Genomic DNA, 18306 nt, shown 5'->3' with positions numbered 1-18306 from the left:
ATCAACCCTGTGTATGAAAGCAGCACACTATGAAGGGTACCCTGTACAGAACTAATAAAGAACTTCCTTTAATCACGGGAGTTAGGAGATTCATGCAGTAATACTGGTGTTGGCAAAGGAAAACCATAATCCTCAAACTGGGAATAATGCTTCCTGTTTACATTTTTCAGAAGATGCTAAGGGTCTCAATCGTGGAACTTGTTATTTACAAGTAATAACAGGATGAAGAATTATCACATTTAGTCGTTTCTTAAGAAAATTAGTGAGTTGGTTTTTTTTCTTTTTTTCTAAAACAACAAAATTTCCCAGAAAGACCTGAAAAGGAAAGAAAATTCAGTTAATTGGGTCAAGGAAGGAAGAAACCCCTGAACTCTGATCAAGCTGAAATAAATTATCTCCAGTTTTGTTATGTGACAAACCTCCATTCCCCTGGCAACTAGACATTTCAGACACTAGGAAGATATTTTAAATACTGTGGGTTATGGTCTGTTTTTAACTTCATACATACTTTCTCTCACATGGGCATTCTATGACAAGAGATGAAGAACTGAAAAAAATAAAAATGAGATTTAAAAATGCTTCTGTGACTTGACTGAAAGAAATTTCTAGTTGTGTATTTTTTTCGCTTCTTGTCCTAACCACTTGGGAAGCCTTTTTTTTCATTATAGTATTACAGCCTATTGCGTTTTAACAGGTAGATCAAATCCTACCAAATCAGCTTTTATTTATATTCCAGACAAAAAGACTCCAACCTGCCAACGTTCAAGTTCATAACCTGCGTAAAATCCCCATCTTGCACCAACAGAATCGCTTAAGTACCTTTTAAATCTGCCTCTTAATTTAGTTGCCTAGTTTTCAGCTGAACCCTTGGTTTTAAGAAGTAAATTAACTACATAGTAAGGTATAAATCTGACAGTGTTCAGCCCTACCCCATGACAGATTTATGCTCTGGCATCTTGCAGCCCTGCACGGTTGGAACAGGAGTTTTACAACATTGTGGAGGAAAGCTCCAGGCTTTTGAAAGGAACACACAGCAAGCCTCGCTTTAAACCCTGGAATGCTCCAAATTATGAGATTTAAAATATGACATCTTTATGTACAGAAAAGCTCCCACATTATGGTTTTATTGGCACTCGTTTTGGACAACCTGCATAACTCACTGATGGTTTTGTGAGTAATGCAGTTATCTGAAGCTTATACTTATAAAACCCTTATAACCACACTTAGAGCATTATGTCTTCTCCAGACACATGCTTGTACACAAATCTCACATATCAGGGAAAAACAAGAACATTTTAAGGTGCTATTTGGTTATTTCTACTACGTGGAAAAGAAACAGATTAATTTATGTTCTGCATGTAATGTGCTACGTAAACCACTTGAAAAAGGTCCCCAGGGGAGTGCAAAAAGCTCATTCACAGAGCCCCATGCACACACCACAGCAAAAGGAATATGACATCCAAGTCTTTTCCTCTGAAACACAGAGAGAAGCTAAGGTCTTGATGCTGTGGGACAAGCAACTCCTTAGGACTCCAGTGATGATCCTGCAGAGCCATTTTGATTACTACTGCTCTTTAAAAAAAGAAAGGACAAAGACATAACATCTCCAAACCTAATTTTCCATAAAAAGTTACAGCAAAGGATAGAATGTACAATTCCCAGTTCTATCTTGGTAAGTATTTTGCTCTTTCAGAGAAGTGCTTCCCAATACAAATGTACTCAATAGCTTTGATTACAATTAATACATTAATATTTATTATAAAATATGTAGGTATACAAGCAGTATATCTACACATATCAGAAGAGACTGAACTCAAATTCCATCATAACAGATCGGATATGATTCAGTAGCTAATCTTTCATACATTATCGAAAAGTTATGAATCTATTTTTATATAACACAGTTTGTATTTTGAAAATTTTAGTCAAATAAATTATGATATGGAGAACTTCTGATTAGGTAGAATTAGAGTACTCTAAGTGCTTCTTTTTGATAAGCTACCTTGCAAACGAGAAGTGATTAATTGAATTGTCAGGTTGCACATAAGAACCATAATCAACTCACTGTAATACTGTTAAATACATTTTATTAGTGTAATTTTATAAGTAACATTATTACTCTTAAGGAGAGGGTCAGGAGCTTTAGATGACTTTTTAAACAGAAGTAAAAGAATAATTTGAAAGAAACAGCTCCGAGAAATTCAAAAGCAATCAGTTTTATTGGTAGCTAAAGTAATTAAGAGCTTAAAGTGCTTCAACTTCTTGCGTTAGCATCAAGTACAATCAGAATTGCTTTTACTTTGCTCTGAGGATATCAACTTGCTCAAACAGAAGGAACAGTTTAAAAGTTCTGGCTTCCAAAGAGAACTTCCTCTTCCATCTTGCCTCTCTAAAGTACTTGCCCTTATCATGACCGAGCTTATGAATTCCCAGTGAATATTATCGGGAGTGCTGACCAGCACAGGATTCCCTCACTACTTCCGAGTTTTCCCCCATTGCCCCTCTGGCCTGAACGTGATGTTGCCACATCTCATGCCTTCTGATTAATACAAAAAGACACCTTGATAAAAAGTATAATTAGGAAATCATCAGATTATTAAAATTGCAAACACTGTTTTTTTATTTGTGTTTGCAATTGGCCCAATGACTGATTACCAAGTAGTTGCCTTGCCTATTTATTGAAAAATGCATATGTTACTTGTTATTGAATGTTAGTTAAAAGTAGGAACAATGGTGCCTAACTCACCTTTAGCCATCACCTCTGGAAGACTCTGCACCTCTGCACCCGCCCAGAAATCCCCAGCCACAGCACCCACTCCTCCCTGCCCTCAAGGCTGATGGCTCTCCTTCCTGTTGGGCCACCCAAGAGAGGCAAGGAGAACAACAAAGTCACCTTGCTGGGGTCTGCTCTCACTGCCAGCAGTGGACTACAGCACCATCTTGCTCGGCCCCACACAGAGCTGGGACAAGTCCTTTGCATCTTACCTGTGGCACAGCTTTCTCTTAACTATGAGAGGTGTCACTGTTCTGGAAACTTGGCTTTAGTCTGTATTATTTCCCACCATGTTCCTATTAATTTAACAATATTTGTGAGTTCTTAACCACAAAGTTGGCCTGTGCATGCAATACTAAGGAGAGAGCAACACTTGGGAACTGCATCACCACTGGCAATCTAAGAGATCAAGTTTCTTCCTTGAGTGATGACTACTGTGTTACGTATGGTAGTGAGGAATGAGAAGGACTTAGAAAGCTTTCTCATTTGAAAAGTCTTGACTAGATGACTAATCAACCACTTTCCAAGTTTTTTTCCTGAAAATATTGCTTGTGACATACAGGATACATTGAAGTTGTCTATTTTATGGTGGGTTGATTAAATGGTTAATATATTAGTGGAGATTGCAATGAACTTTGAGAGAGCTGAGAAAGTTATTGTACTACGAGTATTGACCACATAGCCTTTTTATATTTTAAAATGCACAGGTGCACTGGGAATGAAGGTTTTGAAACAAATTTACAAAAATGAAGCGGATTTTTAATTCATGGTACACTTACTATTTTTATGTGGTACTATGGCAACATGGTTATTCTAAGTAATTTATCATTAAACTCTTAGCCGCCTGTCATACCTTATTCTATTAATGACAAACAATAACTGAATATTTAAATCAATAATTCTTAAAACAAAGCATAGACTATCTTCTTGGAAAATGCAAGTTTCTGATTTTAAGAACATGAACAAAGAACAAGTTAGTATCATGGCTTTTACATGTAAAATATATGCAATTCTAAGTCATATAGGCCCACAATAAAAAGCTTAGCATGCAGTTACAAAAAAACCTGTATCAATAAATCAACTGTATGTTGATTTATTTAAAGTGAGGTGTTTAGATATAGCTAACCTTATCGTATTTGCAAATGGGAATGCTAGGCCATCAAAATGCTTGAGTTCCCTGCAGGAACTGAATGTGGTTATAAAACCAGAGGTTGAGTTGAAGATGGCGACACATTTTTTTCATAAAAATCTATCTACCGTGCATTAAACATACAAGATCTTAAACTTACAGAAATTAAGGCAAATAGAAGTTTTCTGTGAATCACTGAAAGTAAATGCATTTATTTTTTCTTTCTCCTAAGTCCTCGTCTCCCAGATAAAGAGATATGTAGCTAGCTTTTCTGGAAAAGCTTGTTTCTTTTATCAGTCATATCCCACGTCAAGGCAACTTTGTATAGGTGACGTTACTTGTACTGCCACCTCAATACTGCATCGGGATATTCGTTATTCCCAGCTTCCTGATAACTTACTTTTCATGCATCTAACCCCTCCAATGTATTATTGCTTCTGAAATATCAGTCACATTCTTCATGATCAAAACTAAAAAGCAAAAAGCAAATGTTTGTTCAGAGTCCCCCTCCCCCTTGCTGGTACCCCTGCACTGACATGGACCTGCACCCCAGCGGTACCTCTGTGTGGAGGCACAAATTAATGAGCTGCTAGTGCCCAAACAGCGCCAGATCCCGACTTCTGATTGGCTGCAATCTGATCATTAAAGAGAGGCAATTAATGCCAGATTGCACACACAATGCTAACAAACAAACAAAACAACCCCAAACCTGCTTTTCTCCTGCCACAAACGGCAAAACAACAATACTGACATAACGGCAGCGTTCAAAGGACAGTTGCAGCTCTGCAGCAGCACCTCAGTTAATGAGTGTATAGAAAAGAATTTATCTGAAGAAGAAGAAAGTGAAACTCAACAGCCTTTCAGGCACATGAAACCAGCTTGGAGAAAACTCTGAGATGGTGGCAGCTACTTAAGAAGAAAATTCAGCTGAAAATAAATGTACAAAGAGTTCAGTTCAAAATTTCAGCAATGTGTTTTCTCCTTGTCACATTGCTCAGATAGTGAGTAGTGTTAAAAGCTAGAATGCAGATTTTTTCAACTAATCGTTATATGAGTGATCATGACCATATTTTATTGCTTAAGTTTTCTGGCAGTACCTGTAATTTCAGTCACAACGAACTAATATGACTTCTTTGAAATGTCATGTATGCTTCTCCGTGGATTTCGCTAGAATTTTATATTATCATATAGCCACCTTCAGTGTCAGCAAATAGCTTAAAATACTATGTTGAGAAAATATCAGCAGCAGTAACTAGAGTATTATTAGCATAAGCAACAAATTAATTTCCATCAACCAAGCACATTCATTTTTTTCTTTTTTTTTTTCTTTTAAATTGCTGGCTTATGATAAAAGGTATCTCCACTGAATTAAGCTCTTAACTAGCTTGTTCAATGAATAGGGTAACTCACCATGCTAAAACATCTGAAAGCGAACTTATTTTACAAGAATACTAAGAATAAATACAATAAACTTTGAGACAAAGCACAGTTGTCAGGTTCTTAGTATGCGATGCAAAACTGTAATATTCTATGTAGTGCTTTAGTTTTCTAATAAGTCATTCTGATAAGGTTAACACTTCAACATAGCAAAACATACAAATACGAACACCCAAAGATGAAAATTACTTTGCTTATGTCGCTGTATTAGAATTTTATTTGCTAAAGGGTGAAAACAGATTTTCAAAATTCACAGTTAACTTAAAACAATAGTTTTAAACCTTTTATTCCTAGCCCTGGCTGCCTTCAGGAAGGAAAGAACATCTGGCTATTTAAGGAACACAATATGTTCACATTTTCTATGACTTTTGTTTCTAATTGGTTTTTTTAATTTTTTTTTTATTTGAACAACTCTAGTTAGAACTATGTTTTTTAATCACTTTATATTTTTCCACTGCCCTATCTCCGTATCTCTACTTCTTAATTTTACAGCCTTTGCTTTGAAAATTAACAGTGCTCAGTGGTTTTGATAAGGAAAAAAAATGAAGAAAATGAGCCACTCATGGTGTATTAAATATGCAGACACACACCTTCAGTAAATGCTTTTGGATATACATAAAAGAACCTTCCCTTACTTTTTCATTTCACATATACATACTTTTAATAGCCCATTCTTCCATAAGAAGCTCTACTTTTATATTCAGGACTGTAAGTGCATAGAAGTTACTTTAATATAAATAATTGAGGCAATTATCTGTTCAAAGATTAGAAATGTGAAACAAATACTCTGCTAAGCAGGTTAACTTATCACCCTATGCAAAGACAACAACACTGATTTGAGCTTTTCATTGCACATTTTCCTAAAGAAATGGAGCTAGCCAAATACAGAGAAGGCTGAAATTCAATTATTCTGCATTGATCCATACTCATGCCTGTAAAATTAGTATCTCTCAGGCCCCCCCTCAGAGGCAGGTGCATTAACTTGTTTTCAGCTATTACAGTTGTGCGTATTTCTCTTCAGTGGCACTGAAAAATATCAGGGATGTGGTATCTAAAATGCCCTCTCAGCTGCCAACTGGGGTTCACAAAGTGAAAAGGAGAGCTGCTTGCAAGCATTAGGGTTTCGTAGTTAGCGGCAAGCACTAATCACTTTTCATATTATTTTTAATACTGGATAATGTTAAGGTTTCTGGTAAGGTTTGATTCCATAAAAGGTCAAGAAATTGTACTTGTCCATCTGTAAGAAAAAAATGCCACCTATCTTTTAAGTATAGCTTTCTGCTGACATTTAGGTTGCTCTCCTGGTGATGACTGCAGTGAAAAGAAGCAAACAAAATGTGACAGGTTCATGAAACCAAAGTTTAGCTCTCCTGATAGACTACAACACAAATAAGGAAGAAGGAGGTACCTGTTATGTCAGATCAAGGAAACTAAAGAAATAATAGATGTTATTAGATGTGCAAACCCAGATTATCTCCAAAATTGGAAGTTACAGATGGAAAGGCCGTGTCAGGTCCATCTATCTACTTCATCATTTATGACAAGATTGTTCCTTAAGAACCTTTCAGTTTTATGTACATACTACCAATCTTTCTTATTCCAAATACCCCACAACATTCCCTGGGTAAGACTTTTTGGCATTTACCTAGCTGCAAAAATAATGTGAAAGACAATATATATTAGCAAATCTGCAAGAAGCAGATTCCTGTTTGTTCCTGGCCATGACTTCTAAACTGCATTTCTTGTCCAGCTGAGATTTAAAGCTCTGAGGAGCAGAGACCAAGCCTCTCTCAGGTGTTTGGAACAACACTAAACATTCTCAGTATGTTCAACAAATAATGAAATAAGCCATTGGACCATGCAACAGTCTCCCAGAGAAGAGTTCCCTGCTTTCACATATTAAAACCCAAGTGAAATCTTGGAAGAAATGCCACACAATTCACAACAATTCAGCCCTGGATAAGGAGAGATAAAATTGCACTGAACCAAATGTAATTTCCTATTAGAAATCAGAAGCTAGTGATGGAGAAATGCACAGGAAAACATCAAAGAAGGAAGAAAAATCATTAGGCACTGAATTTGCTAATCACCACTTACAAGTTACACTACTAACTGAAATCTCCTTGTCATTTCTTCCAATCTCCTTTTACCTGGAATAAGGGTAAACTGAATTATTTTCATGCAGATAGCAAAAAAAAAGGTATTACAATTTTCTCACTTATATTGGTATATAATCTGAGCACCAACTTAGACTCCTACAGCACCCATGATGCCTTGTTAAGTCTCCCCTTTCCTTCCATGGAATGAAAAATTTTGACACGCTTGGAAAATTTTTATGCGTAGGTCTTATAGAATACCCAGATTTCTATTACAGAAATATGGAAAAAAATGGATTGAAAAAACATAAAAAATGAATTGAACAAACAAAACATATTTCTTTCTCAGACCAGCAGTTATTTTAGAATGATCCTTTAGAACATTTTTACTTCCTCACTGTAAGAAGTCCTGATCTTTTTACGGAGTCTCAACCCAAAGATCCAACGTAAAATGGAAGGTGGTTGAAGTTCCTTAGTCTCTTCATTCTCTAGAAATCACAGCTTCCTAACCTTCACAGTATTTCCCAAGCAGATACATATAGCTCAGAAATGAGGAACAACTGCAATTTATCGTATTTAAACTGACAAAGCAACAACCATTCTTTGTATCGAAGAACCTTAAGTTCTCAGTCACCTGAGTGAAGGGAGAACTACATGAAAACACAGTAGGAACTACATCCAGTATTTTTCTGAAAGGTGTTCAAGGCATACCTGAGAATGTTAATTAATAGAACACCAGGCCTTATGAGCCTGACAACTTCATTCTGTTGGAGACAAGAGCATAAGGAGTGGAATAGTGATCAAGCCTCTTTTGTGGGAAGTGGGTGGTTTATTTTTGCCCCCTTCAGCTGATATCTTCTATACTGCCTAGTACTTTTTGGAGGACAGCTGAACAATTAGTAATTATCTTTTAACATATCTTGTTCAATAAATGGCAGATTACATATTGAATTCAGTTTGACATCTTAGCAAAATTTTCCTCCTGCTGTATCTTTCTTCTAAAAAATATTTCTATCTTATTTTGCTAAGAAAGTACATAAATAAATGCTGGGCAGTCTGATTTCATAGACTGCTGCCAAAATCTTAACAAAGATTCCTAAGATCTAACGTTAGAAACTTTCTTACATACTGAAAACATGATACACTTTACTTCTCATCATGAAAGAAATCTTTGTGCCTGAGAGGAATGAAGAAAGCAGCTGTAAGGATGCAGACTTCTGCAAAAAACTGATACAGAAAAAACAAAGAGACAATTTTTTTCTTAATCCATAAGAGTGTAAACATTGGTACTGAATGAAATTTTGCAGAAGGCAGTCAGAGTGCAGAAGTGATGAATTTTTTGCTTTCAAAGATGTTGTGCATCAAGAAGATGAGGGAAATCAGACTTTACACTGGCAACCTACTAATGGGACGTGTACAAAGACAGTTCAAAACCAGCAGCACAAATTCTGCTATCTGCCAAAGATCTGAGTATGCAAAGATTACAGTGTACAGTTTCATCTCAAGCACTTTATCCACTATACTGTGGGTGTCTCCTGTATATTATACCCATACACATACATATGCCATTCTAAAACAGCAAGAGGTTTGCTTTTTTTTATAGATGAGTATATCAGAAAGTGTATGCTAGTAATAGGTGACATAAAATTTATGAATTTATACATTTTATTCATGTGAATCTTTACAGGCTGTAACACCAGACTCTCGTTTTCAGTTGAAAACCATCACATAACTATGTGTAGTAGTGCTTTAAGGATTAACAGTAATTAATCTGCAGAAATCCCATGAAAAAGGTCTTTCAGATGAAATTGCATGATGGTTTCTATACAGCTTACTAGTTTTTATATAGTAACACTACTGTTTCCCTCAAAAGTATACTATATCATGAAATATGTCTGTGCTGAGTACCAAGCAAAGTTATTTTAAAGAGCATGAATATCTGCAGTATAACTCCTGTATAACTTAAGCAAAGGGTCCTTTAAAGTATCCTTTAAAGCATAAAGGAACTTGTTTCTACTGTTACCAACTCTTTCTTTCAGCTCTTTTGTTATGTAAGAAGAAACTTGAAACTATCATTTAGTACCCAAAATGTAGATTGTTATTAACTTCATAGCATTTTGAGCATTTTATTACAATGATTTATTCCCTGTATTTACAGAGCAAGCAATCTCACCTTTGGATCTCGGAGAAAAAGTGCTCTTAGGATAAGGGAGTGAACATCTCCAATGGGTGGATAATGCATCAGAAGTCCCAAACAGGTCTGATAATTACTTGAAATCACTACAATGAAAATGAAAAAAAAAAAGAAGAGAGAGAAAAAATATTACTATCTTATTTTGATATTCCAGTATTACCTTTTCCAGTAAACTCATTACAGTTGAGATTCAGCTGTCTTTTCCCACATGGTCTCCCAGAACTCAAGCAGGGCTGAGAGTAAAAGAAGATATATAATCAAGCTTCATGACTACACTTGGTCCAATATAATTATGAAAAATGCTAAACCTACCACTTTGTCATAAACATTTATGTTAGCTCCAGATTTAGATGCCTAAAGCACCTAAATGTGCACCTAAAGCCTGCCTGAGTCAGTGGAGGTCAGGGCAATACATTGAGTGGAACCTGAAGAACTAGTCTTACACTCCGAAATGGACACTGACTTTTCAGACATCAGATGTCTACAGACATCTAAATTTAAATTTGATAATTAGTGGTTATGGCTTTATGATAACTTTGCCCCACTCTGACAAGTCTTTGCTGAAATATCTATGTTTTATGTTGTTCTTATATACATATACACATACACGTGCACACACACACACGCTCTGATACACACACGTAAAATTATGTCAACAACTCCTTGTTTTCTCGTAAATCAGAAACTTCACAAAATGTTCAGGAAAAAGGAAAAAGACTAGATTGTAATGTCATAAATAATTAAAAATATATTATACCATCAACTTTTTCAGAGTTTTTTCACTTATTCAGAAAGTTTATCATTTTGTTCTAATTCTGCTTGATTTTATCTGAATCTATGTAAGTATACTCTATGGTTCTTTGCTTGTTGTTGTCATCTTCTTTTTTTTTTTTTTTCCCCAAATCAATCTAATTATGAGTGCAATTATTAAAGACATCTTTTCAAGCAGGTCTATGTAAACTACTTCATTTCTTTTCCACCATCTAAATCCAGGCAATCCATCTGCCACAGCTGTCAAAGCAATGCCTGTTAATGACGCTTCCACTGCAACATGAACACAGCCTTCAACAATAGTAATTGTAAATAAATTTCTAACAAACTTTACTATCCTGAGAACTTTAGCTATAGTACAAATACTTTTAATTAATCAGGGTCATTGTAAACACAAAATTATTTTGAATCAATAAAAGGCAAAATAAAGGACCATTTTGCAGACAGAGAAATTTAAATGTTTTACTTTTTTCTTTCATGTGAATAAGCCTCATATCCTCCTGCACCTTACCTCCTTCAACAAGAGGATTATGGGGAAAAGATGCAGGACTGGGCAAAATGAATAATTATAATCTGTGTAAGGAACCACTTTATCATCTTCATTTCCGTTGCTGATCCGACAGCTTGTAATTTCATACATCTGCTTTCATTTGTAAAGCACTCACTTATCCTACTCATTCTTTATCTGTTCTGCCTGTTCTTTTTCCTACCCTTTGTTTTTCTTGTTCATATTCAGGTACCTGCTTTTTCTTCTTGAAGTCACAAAGCTGGCATAATGAACACAATACAATGGGCTCCGTCAGAGTTCTTTCAGAGTATAATACGAGCACCACATAGTACATACCCAATCAAACTCTCATATGTAAATCAAATTTAAGATGCTGAACTGCAGTTACGATCATGATGCCTTTTTACCAAAGCAAATAAAAACAGTGAATATTGATATTAAATGCTAAATAGTTTTATAAACAGTAGGCAGTAAGACCAACGTGTTTCTCTTTTGAACAGATCGGTATGTGTTCTATTCAGCAATGTAAAATGGATTAAAAATATCCATTCTTTATTTTTCCTGGAAGAGTTCTTTGCTGTTTTCAGGTATAGAGAAAAATAAATATTAAAAAAACTAATTTATTTTAATGGTGCAGACTTGACTCCTGACAAAAAACCCTTGCTATTCAAAGAAAGTTACAAAACTCCAGCACTACAGAGAGGAAGACTGGATAACTTTTATATACATATTTTTTTTTATCTTCAGGGTTTTCCCCACATATTCAGCTGCTCCCTTTTCATGTAGAAATCTTTACAGAAGAGAACACTGTTACCAATGCTCTATTTGCAGGGAATGCTGTTTTGCTGAAACACCTCTTGTTTCAGAGTGATCCGTATGCTGCCCATGACCTGGCAAGTGCGCTCACAGCCCAGAAAACCAACACTATCCTGGGCTGCAACAAAAGCACAGAGGCCAGCAGGTCAAGGGAGGTGATTCTCCCCTTTTACTCTGCTCTTGTGAGACCCCACCTGGAGTATTGCATCTAGGTCTGGGGCCTGCAACACAAGAAGGATGTAGTCTGGCTGGAGCAAGCCCAGAGGAGGGCCACGAAGGTGATCAAACAGCTGGAACACCTCTACAATGCAGACAGAGTGAGAGATTTGGGGCTGTTCAGCCTGGAGTAGAGAAGGCTCCAGGGAGACCTTATTGTGGTCTTTCAGTATATTAAGAGGGCTATAAGAAACACAGAGAGAGTCTTTACCAGGGCCTGTAGTGACATGACAAGGGCCAACAGTTTTAAACTGAAAGAGATTTAGACTGGACATAAGGAAGAAATTCTTTACTGTGAAGGTGGTGAGGCACTGAAACAGGTTGCCCAAAGAAGCTGTGGATGTCTCATCCCTGGAAGTGTTCCAGGTCAAGTTGGATGGGGCTTTGAGCAATCTGGTCTAGTGGAAGGTGCCTCTGCCCATGCCAGGGGATTGGACTAGATAATCCCTGAAGATCCCTTTCAACCCAAACCATTCTATGATTATTGTCTCATCAGGACAAAATGTATAATATTATACAACAGAGTGGGAGTTTTCTTAAAAAATACAGAGAAAATACTAGTAAAACTGAATATGCCTATCGGAGTTAAAAGGATTTCTAAGAATCATCTGTAGGATGAAGTTTCTGAAAGGAGACTCTGTGCAATACAAATTTATCCAGTCTCAGCAATAGCTGAATACTGCTGACGTTCAATGGTGAAGTATCTTACATTGTGTCCCGCAGCCTTGTAAAAAGCTTTACCTGTCCTTTTCCTTCACTCACTGGCTTAGTGACAGAGTCACATCTGGATCCACTTTCTATTGCAAACCACAAGTTCTTTCTTCTCCAAAGAAGAATGCTACTGGTATTTTTAGGGAAAGGAGTAGAAAAACTCCTTTATATAGAGAAAACAATCTTACTGTCCTTTGATAAATATTTGTTATTCAGTGCCCAGAGGAACATCAAATTGCTTTATCCCTTCTGCTTTAGAAGACTCACATTTCTCTGTTGGTCCAATAACCATTCCTGGATACAAGCAGCAATACTAGTGGTGGGAAACCTGAAAACTCACTGTACGGTCCTCAACAAAGTCCTAATTTTCTAACACATGCAATTTCAAAGGAGTTAAATGTTTGGTGTCACTTATCCTGTATCCAGATGACTTCCTAAGACTGGAAGGCTGGATCTACTTCCCCCTGCTTCTTTATGCATGGCCACGTTCTCTTTAGTAGTCCCTAAACTGAGTTAAACATAGATAATATGAACATCTTACACTATAACAAAAATAACTAATCAGTTCTTCTAAGAAGTGATTGTGGCTTCTTATTTCCCTCAAAATATTCATAGTGCTTTTAGACATAAAAACTATTTTCTAAAAATGGCCATACCTAGTCTTCAAGTGGAAACATGATAAAAATATACTTATTCTAACACTGATCAGTCAAAATTAGCTCCTGGTGCAATTAGTTTACTACGCAAAATATAGACAGGTTTTCCAGTTTGTTCATTCTTGCCCTTCTTGAATGGAAGTATATAAAATACATCTATTTTTGCACTACGTCCTTCCTTCTATTCTGATTTCATCAACAACTGCATGTATATCCACAACAGTGAAACAAAATTAAATATCCATGCTTCTCATTTGACAGATTAAAAAAAGTATTTTTTTTGCATTAATTTTTCCAAAGAAACACAGGAAATAATTTCTTAAAATTCACAGATACTCTTGTACACAACCCTACACTTGGCTTGTGAGGATTATCACTCTACAGACAAAGCTCTGCCTGGATACCGATGTAAAACTGAACAGAGCAGTTTAGAGAATGGCTGTGTATATGATTATGTATCTTTAATCTCTAAAATATATAAACAATAATCTGATATTCTAAATTCTCAAGGAGAATTGAGTAATACATTGTTTGAGTAACAGAGAATTCCAAAACTAAAATAAAAATGAAAAATATAGCAGAAATAATGCTTTCTTAAAATCATGTCTTTGAGAGCATCATAACAGAGCACAGAAAAAAATCCATCAATTCTCAAAACAGCAACTTCTCACCCATCCCTGAATGTGTTGGTAGAAAAGAATCTGCATAATTTCTAAACTTTCAAATGCTTTTAGTACTGTATTATTATAATTGATTATTTTTAACACTTTTATAACATAATATCTTAGAAACTCTATTATTGTTCCTATTGTTCCAAGGTTTTTAAACTAAAAATTTCCTGGTGGTTTATTTAAAGATGATTATCATCATTGGATAGTTTCAGCTTATGTTTCTTTTCATCAAATGAAGAGAAGCTCTTATAAACTTATTTTATTTGAAAATGTGTTAAAAATTATTACAACACAACTCTGAACTCTGTTCAAAGCTCAAATATTATCAGCAATAGAAAAATGAGGAAAAATGGAAAACTTTCCTATTACAGATATGTGAGAAAAACTTTCTTTTATCAAATCAAGATCTGTAGACATAGCTATAGTTTGAGCTTGACTTTGGAAATATATTCAACTTTACAGTATTTATGACTCAATATTTTTCTTCACCACTCTGTTATGTTTAGAGTAACTACCTAGGTCCAGCTACAGAACATGAAGAAACAGTCAGTGTATGAAGTATTAGCTGTCCTGATGAGATGACTCTGCCTCTCATTTTGGCAAATGTACTCCACTGTAATGCTATTTACAACTCTATTTACTAAGCCTAGGGAGTTCAGAGAAAAAAGAGCGACTGATTTCATACAAATGCCTGGAGCACATTTTTAGCTCACATTTTAGTTAACTCATACTGATACTTGTACATGAGGACCACAAATCAAAAGAAAACAAACCCAGAACTTTCCTTCCCCAAGAACAGAGGGGGTACTTACAAGCACAGTTCTAACATGCTTTTTTTTTTAAAGACAAATAATGACGCAAAATAAAATACTGATGTTAAGACACATTCTTACATGCCTATTCACTACACACCTCTACCAAAAATTTTAAGATTCCTTCAGTTTACTGCACATAAACAAGCAAGACTTAAATTGCAAAACATAATGACCTGGAATCAGATCATCCTGAAACAGCAGTATTAATTTTGAAACCTCTGAACAGAATTAAATGTCCACTTCTTTGAGAGGAATGAAAGGTAGCTCTATATGCTGCATGTTTATTAAAAAGTAATTAAAAAACACATGAAGGCAGGCAATGGAACGACATGTACATTTAAAGTACCACGTTATATTTTCAAGATTGGGCCCTAAAATAGGAACCACAGATGTTGGTAACTTCCTGTGTCCTAGAATACAAAATTGTGTCAAATATGTGACCTTGTTATAACCTAAAGCTTACAGATGGTATATACTTAACTCTGAATAGCATGCTATAGAATTCATATACTTAATGACAGCTATGCATCTTATTGCAAAATGTATACTTTGTTGTGTCAGTTGCACATAGATTTTTTTGCAGAATATAATGGGACAGAAATAAATGCCTCAGTTAATCATTACGTAGCTTTCTTCTCCCAGTCACAATTATATAAGCTAATAATTTCTTGTTTGTCCTAAGTTAATATATTTATTGATCATCACTAAACTATAAGAATTCACCTGCACACATATTTCAGGTGTACTAAATCGAAATAAAAGAAATTGTAATTTCTTAAAGATGCCATTCTTGCACAGAATAAACATACTCTGTAATTGTTACTAATTTTTGCATTTCCTTCAAGATATAGCTTCGAAAATTATGAGTCATTGTCTTGTGCATTTTCTCCTTTCTCACAGGGGAACAGCATAAAAATATTTCTAAGGTCACAGGGAGGCTTCATTCAATTCATCAGCTTGGTCGCAAGGTGGAGCTCTATACATACCTGTATCACTTAACAGCACATAAAACCTGCAGCTCCATATAAAAACACAGAACTACTCAGAAAACAAACCTGCATTTAACTCCAAGACACAATTTGTTTCATAAATACAGCAGGCCGTGTCTGATAATAAATAGCTCCTCTCCTAGTATTTGGAACGATTTTCAGTGTGTTAAAAAAGTCACAAAGAAATTTAGCATTTTTTTTAAGTTCTCTTTTTCTTTTAAAGAATAGGTTTGCATTCTTTTTAAAAAATTGTGAGATAGTTGATACTTACAGGCATCTCTGATATATAACAACATGGCTACAAAAATGTAGTCAACTAAATTCAGGGTGATACTGTCAGCAAATAGAGCATCCCAGACAACCAGAAGGTCCTGAAGTGGGAATTCACGTCCAAACAGGAGCCTTACCCATCGCCTGAAAAAAAAAGGAAAAGTTGTATTTCTCCATTTACCAAGTATGATGAAGTCACTACATATATCCCAGGATCAACTACTATCCAAAACATTTAACTGGAAAATTTTGCAAAGCATCAAGATCTGTGATAACCCACTTAACTAATTGTATTTGTGGAAATGTTACTGCATCTACATCAAAGAAATTATATATTACAGACTATAGAAGCCTCACTGACTAATAAAATTATTTGGACATATCAATCCCATATACCAGATTTTTGAGCATTTAATGTGATAGTGATCTAAGATGAAAGGGAGAAAATGTTATGCAAGAATAGCATGGAATGGCAAAAACAGGAGGGTGAAGCCAGTGGTTTGTTTATGAGAAGCGCTGAAAAGCCCAGCCAAGTGAAAGCCAGTTCAGAAGCAGATGCCAAACAGCAGTTAAAATGGACCAAGTCACACGTACTGTGAAGGGGCTTACTCCCTGTTATGGATGACAGTGTTTGCAACTCCACGTAAAATATGCTATGGATGCTATTTTCATTAAATCTAATTTAAATCTTTACCAGATTTAGTGATAATCTGCATGTAGACTATACCGTTAATTCCTGTTCACCTCTGTGCTGTTTTTATACCTAGCAAAATGTGAAAATCTGTCTTATTAAATGCAATATTTGCTTGAATCTGGAAGCTTGAGATGTAGTAGAACAAAATTGTTTCTCCAGATTTCTCATTTCTAGTTCTGGCTCTTATGCTGACTTACTCGGTGACCTCAGGAAAGGTACTTCTCTTCCCTCCCTTCCCTATTCCAGAACAGACCCACTAGCTTTGTAACTTTTTAGGTAGGATTATCTAAGGTCACATTTGAAAGAGCTGGAGAATAGTTAGTAACGTTAATCCTGAAATAGTCATTATGAAATGGACTTAAAAATAATGTATTACATTTTTAGCTGGGATATGCAAATAGCTACGCATGTGGAATCTGTTTACTCAGTGGCAAGAAAAGATTGATTGCAAATTTCTGCTAAGCAAATTAAGTCATTCTTTAAAACTCACAAAAATTTCTAAAAAGGCAACTTTTCTTCTTCAAGATTAGTTTCACTTGTAAGAATTCATGTTTAACCACTTTTGGTCCATAACTCATTACTGGTTTAAGGCATCTAGGGTTTTGTGTTTTGTGGCTGGTATGTTTTTTTCGGTGATTCCAGTAACAAAAGTTCATTTTTAGACAAATGAATTCCAACACACCATTTCAGCATAAGTTTTGAAGATAGTAACAATCTGTAAAAAAAACCAGATTAATTTCTCATAAAAGAAATTCAAAGAGACTGTTTTGAAAGCCAAGGTTTTGTTCACTAAACTTTTATTCTTCTCGCCACTGGGACCATACGTACAATCCACAAAAATATCCAAGCACAGATTCAGAGATCACTATATAGAATCTTTTCCTTGCAAGACATGTTGTTCCCTTCTAAAAGTGAAAATATGTGATTTCAAAAGGCAGTGTCACCTCATTCTCATATCAAACATTTATGTTCTAAGGCCTTTTAACTTTTTATGTTTGCACAGTAATTATAAAAGTCTCAATATTAGCTACAACAAATCACAAACTCTGTGTATTTCCCTGTCTGATCAAACCCCTTTCCTATGAGGACTTATTTTCAGGCCTCAGAAAGAGAAGACAGAAGAACTGTTACACAAAAGCAAGGCTTAGCTGGTGCATTTAATACCATGCCTGTTCTATCTAAGGGATTTTGCCACATAGCGGCACGTAACCCCGCAGTGCCTTGCCTTCAGGAGACTATTATCCTATGGTGACACAAACATTACCCAAACTCCGTGTGAAGCCCATTACTTGCATTAACAACTCCTCCCACCTGTAAACACACAACTTTCAAGTTACACAAACTGTTAGGCAAGAAATTTCAGCTAAGCTTGAAGCATTTGAACTGACTTTGCTTGCAACTACCCAAGTCTCATTCAGAAGCCTTGCTAAGAATCTAATACATTTCAAGGGAAAAAATACACCATGGGGTAGGGTAATGGGATTTGTTATTAGTCTTTTATTAGAAATCTCTTTTGCTTCTTTACTACTTCATTATGCAGTGTTAATCGTTTGTAGATGC

The 18306-nt window shown here is 35.6% G+C and overlaps 1 protein-coding gene across 3 annotated transcripts in view; it reads right to left on the bottom strand.

Annotated features, from left to right (window-relative positions):
* Nucleotides 1-18306, bottom strand: part of TBC1D5 (TBC1 domain family member 5) — a 289772-nt gene that overhangs the window by 63164 nt on the left and 208302 nt on the right. For all 3 annotated transcript variants that reach the window (XM_018075719.1, XM_018075718.1, XM_018075720.1), the window contains 2 exons: nucleotides 16054-16196; nucleotides 9609-9715 (listed from right to left, as the gene is read on the bottom strand). In XM_018075719.1, the coding sequence (XP_017931208.1) occupies nucleotides 9609-9715; nucleotides 16054-16196 (250 nt within the window). The remainder of the gene's footprint in view (nucleotides 1-9608; nucleotides 9716-16053; nucleotides 16197-18306) is intronic.

Source organism: Manacus vitellinus, unplaced genomic scaffold (genome assembly GCF_001715985.3).
Source record: "Manacus vitellinus isolate BGI_N305 unplaced genomic scaffold, ASM171598v3 scaffold_3_pilon, whole genome shotgun sequence".
In the NCBI taxonomy this organism is placed as follows: domain Eukaryota; kingdom Metazoa; phylum Chordata; class Aves; order Passeriformes; family Pipridae; genus Manacus; species Manacus vitellinus.
Note: the sequence above shows the minus strand (reverse complement) of the source record. Positions and strands in the feature narration are given on the sequence as shown.